Genomic DNA, 4315 nt, shown 5'->3' with positions numbered 1-4315 from the left:
AACCACATTTATCACATGTATAAGGTTTATCACCAGTGTATTCTCATGTGTCTCTACATGGCCCATGCTACACCCTTTACCACATATTTCACATGTATCAGGTTAATCATCAGTGTGAATTCTCACGTGTCTCTGCATATCCCATGATTAAACTCTTTACCACATATATCACATGTATAAGGTTTATCACCAGTGTGTATTCTCATGTGTCTCTACATGTCCCATGATTACACACTTTACCACATATATCACATGTATAAGGTTTATCACCAGTGTGTGTTCTGATGTGTCTCTGCATATCATAACTCCGAGTAACCCCTTTACCACATGTATCACATGTATCGGGTTTATCACCAGCGTATATTTTGATGCGTCTCTGCATGTCCTATGATTATATTCTTTACCACATTTATCACATGTATAAGGTTTATCACCAGTGTGTATTCTCATGTGTCTGTGCATATTCCACGATTAAACCCTTTACCACATATCTCACATGTATAATGTTTATCACCAGTGTGTATTCTGATGTGTCACTGTATATCTCATGATATCATCATTTACCACATATTTCGCATGTAAAAGGTTTATCACCAGAGTATATTTTGATGTGTCTCTGCATATCCCATGATTACATCCTTTACCACATACTTAGTATATCACATGTATAAGGTTAATCACCAGTGTGTATTCTCACGTGTCTCTGCATATCCCATGATTACACCCTTTACCACATATATCCTGAATATCACATTGACATTTAATCAGCATGATCAGTGCGTGTTCTCATGTGTGTTTCTGTAACCCATTACTCTGACTATATTCCTTCCCACATATATTACATTTATAAGGTTTAAAACCAGTGTGTGTTCTCATATGTGGCTTCAAGTATGATCCATCACCAAACTCTTTACCACATACATCACCCTTATTTTATCACCAGTGTGTGTTCTTATGTGTCTCTTCAAGTTTGACTCTGAGAAAAACCTTTACTGCATACATCACATTTATAAGGTTTATCTCCAGTGTGTGTTCTCATGTGTCTCTGTAAGGTTGCACTTTGAACAAACCCTTTACCACATATATCACATTTATATGATTTATCACCAGTGTGTGTTCTCGTGTGTCTCAGCATATCACTGCTCTGTTTACACCCTTTACCACATATGTCACATTGATAAGGTTCATCACCAGTATGTATTCTCATGTGTTTCTGCAATTCATCCTTCTGATTACACCCTCTACCGCATACATCAAATTTAAAAGGTTTATCACCAGTGTGTGTTCTTATGTGTATCTTTAAGGTTGTACTTTGAGAAAACCCTTTACCGCATGTATCACATGTATATGGTTTGTCACCCGTGTGTATTCTTATGTGTATATTTAAGGTTGTACTCCGAGAAAACCCTTTACTGCATATCCCACATGTATACGGTTTATCGCCATGGTGTGTTCTCATGTGTTTCTGTATATAATTTCTCCGATTGAACCCTTTCCCACACATATCACATTGATAAGGTTTATAATCAGCAAGATCAGTGTGTTTTCTCATATGACTCTTCAAGTTATGACTTTGACTAAATTCTTGACCACACGTTTCACATTTATAAGGTTTATCACCTGTGTGTGTTCTTATGTGTTTCTTTAAGGTTGAATTCTGAGCAAACCCTTTACCACATATATCACATTTATAAGGTTTATCACCCGAATGTATTCTTATGTGTGTCTTTAAGGTTGAATTATGAGCAAATCCTTTCCCACACATTTCACATGTATAAGGTTTATAAACAGTGTGTGTTGTTATGTGTTTCTTTAAGTTTGAACTCTGAGCAAAACTATTACCACATACATCACATTTATAAGGTTTATCACCATTATGTGTTCTCATCTTAACTTGTAAGTTTGAACTATGGCCAAACTCGTCACATTGATAAGGTTTATCACCAGTGTTTTATCATGTGCTTCTGGAAGTGTTGGCTTTGACTAAATTCTTTCTGCCAGTATGACGCTGCTGTGTTCCAATATTAACTGAACTGTAGGTTGATCAAGGGAGGTAATAACAGATCAAGGGAGGTAATTACAGGTCTATCTGTTTTTTTGTTGTTGTACGACAATATTTTGGTTTCTGTACGCTCTTGGCCACCATATTTTCTCTGAGTTGTCTGGAGTCTAAAAAATTAGAAATTAACTTTAATGATATATACAAATTTCAAAATCTGGATATTTATGTTTCACAAGAATAAAGTCAATATAAAAGTTTACAAAAGAAATGACTTTGGTGTTCCTGGACCTTATTGTTAATAGTTATCAAAGGTACCAGGATTATAATTTAATACGCCAGACGCGCGTTTCGTCTACATAAGACTCATCAGTGACGCTCAAATCAAAATAGTTATTAAGCCAAACAAGTACAAAGTTGAAGAGCATTGAGGACCAAAAATTCCAAAAAGGTGTGCCAAATACGGCTAAGGTAATCTATGCCTGGGATAAGAAAATCCTCAGTATTTCGAAAAATTCATACTTATGTAAACAGGAAATTTATGAAATGACCACATAATTGATATTCATCTCAACAGCGAAGTGCTGACTACTGGGCTGGTGATAATTATTCACTTTTTTTGAACAGCGATTTTTCCTTTTGTCCCTTCTAACATTGTACATATTTCTAAACTCGTTTTCTATGCTTGTCTGTAACTCATAGCTGTCTCATTGTCACGTGAAGGCGTTAAACCAATCACAACGCCTTGTCTGTGACTATCATAGCTTCAGGAACATTAGGAAAGATTACGCTCTTAAAAGCATGGAAAGCCGTGGTGAAGCGGTTAGTGCATCGGACTACTAACACAAAGGTTCCTGATTCGATCCCTGTTCCGGGGAGAAAAATTTCAGGGACTGAATTTTCGGCTCTCCCTTAACAACATATATACATCATTTGCGAGTATGGTCTTGAGAGAAACGACGAAAGTCAGTCGGAAGGGGACAATAAATGGCTGACCCGTGTTAAGAGAGAGCCATATCTCTTGCACGTAAAATACACCCTAGAAAATTTCGAAAAAGCAGACTGATGCCGCTACAAGGTAGCACTCGCACCCGCAACGTGGAAAGGGATTAATATAAGTGGTAATAACTTGTTTCCCAATCCGCTATAAATAAATATGTTTAAACTAAACCCCTTCGCATTCTATATGTGACAGAACCTGTTCAATAAGAACGAAGACATGTTGACCGTAACAAACTATATTTATTAACATTCTATACAGGAGAGTATCATAATACATAACAATAAAGTCCGGATCGTATCCGGTTAAGATATGTCAATATTACGGTATGTGACTGAACCTTTATTTCAGTGCTTGTATTTTAAAAGTTGCCGTCTGACATACTAGTGTTTTTTTTTACTGTTAGGTTGTCAAACGATTTACAGAAAAGGGCGACGACTTACAGAAAAGAACCAAAAAGGACCGAAAATGACCAAAAAGAAGCGAAAATGACCAAAAAGAAGCGAAAATGACCAAAAAGACCCGAAATCAAAGTGCTGGATAGCACCTTTGGAAAGTTTGCAACGGTAGATGTGTATTATTTCAAATAGGTTGTAGATGTGTATTATTTCAAATAGGTTGTAGATGTGTAGTATTTCAAATAGGTTGTAGATATGTATTATTTCAAATATGTATTCAATCACAGCTTTGGTGTTTTTACCTAAACCATTCTCATCAGCAATTATCAAAAATCACTTTTTCATAAATTATGTTTGTCATGTAAAATTTTGATAATTTCTATTGCAACCTTAAACTGTTGATTTAAAATAATCAAGTATATAGAAAGCTCTGTTAAAAATATTTTTGTGCCCATCCCATGTAAAGGGTCTGTGGTATTTTTTATTGATTAAGGTCCTTCATATTTGTTTTTAGTAAATTGTATAATTACTAATTAAGCAGTTAATTTTCTTGTTTGAATTGTTATATATTGAACAAACTCGGACTACATTTGGTAGATTGTGTGGTTAACGTTTTTTTCCAACTTTTATTTTTTTTACTTAATACGAAATAGTTGTAACAAGATGCTGTTATGAAGTCTCTCAAACAAAGCTCCCATAATAATTCCCATGGTTGCCTGACATTGGGCAAAGTCCAGTACAAATTGGTTTGGTCTAGTAAAGGGATATGCATAAGTGGCGACTATGGTTAAACCCTGTATATTTCATACAAATCTTCTTGTAATGGTGAACAGGAATAAATACGGTTTAGGGGTGGGGATCTCGACCGTTTACAAGTTCTAAGAAAAGGGGGGGTGTGGTGATTCTTAGGGGACTCTT

The 4315-nt window shown here is 35.6% G+C and overlaps 1 protein-coding gene across 1 annotated transcript; it reads right to left on the bottom strand.

Moving 5' to 3' along the window:
- Positions 1 to 964: 964 nt before the first annotated feature.
- On the bottom strand, positions 965 to 2157 carry LOC127721306 (zinc finger protein 239-like). The gene has a single exon (XM_052228042.1). The coding sequence runs from the start codon at positions 1886 to 1888 to the stop codon at positions 965 to 967; it is 924 nt and encodes a 307-aa protein (XP_052084002.1). The 5' UTR covers positions 1889 to 2157.
- Positions 2158 to 4315: the final 2158 nt, after the last annotated feature.

The sequence above is a fragment of the Mytilus californianus genome, unplaced genomic scaffold, assembly GCF_021869535.1.
Source record: "Mytilus californianus isolate M0D057914Y unplaced genomic scaffold, xbMytCali1.0.p SCAF_12, whole genome shotgun sequence".
NCBI classification, from domain to species: Eukaryota; Metazoa; Mollusca; class Bivalvia; order Mytilida; family Mytilidae; genus Mytilus; species Mytilus californianus.
Note: the sequence above shows the minus strand (reverse complement) of the source record. Positions and strands in the feature narration are given on the sequence as shown.

Coding starts and splice junctions, on each gene's coding strand:
- LOC127721306 (XM_052228042.1), bottom strand. CDS start 1,888: ATGAGAACACATAATGGTGATAAACCTTATAAATGTGATGTATGTGGT.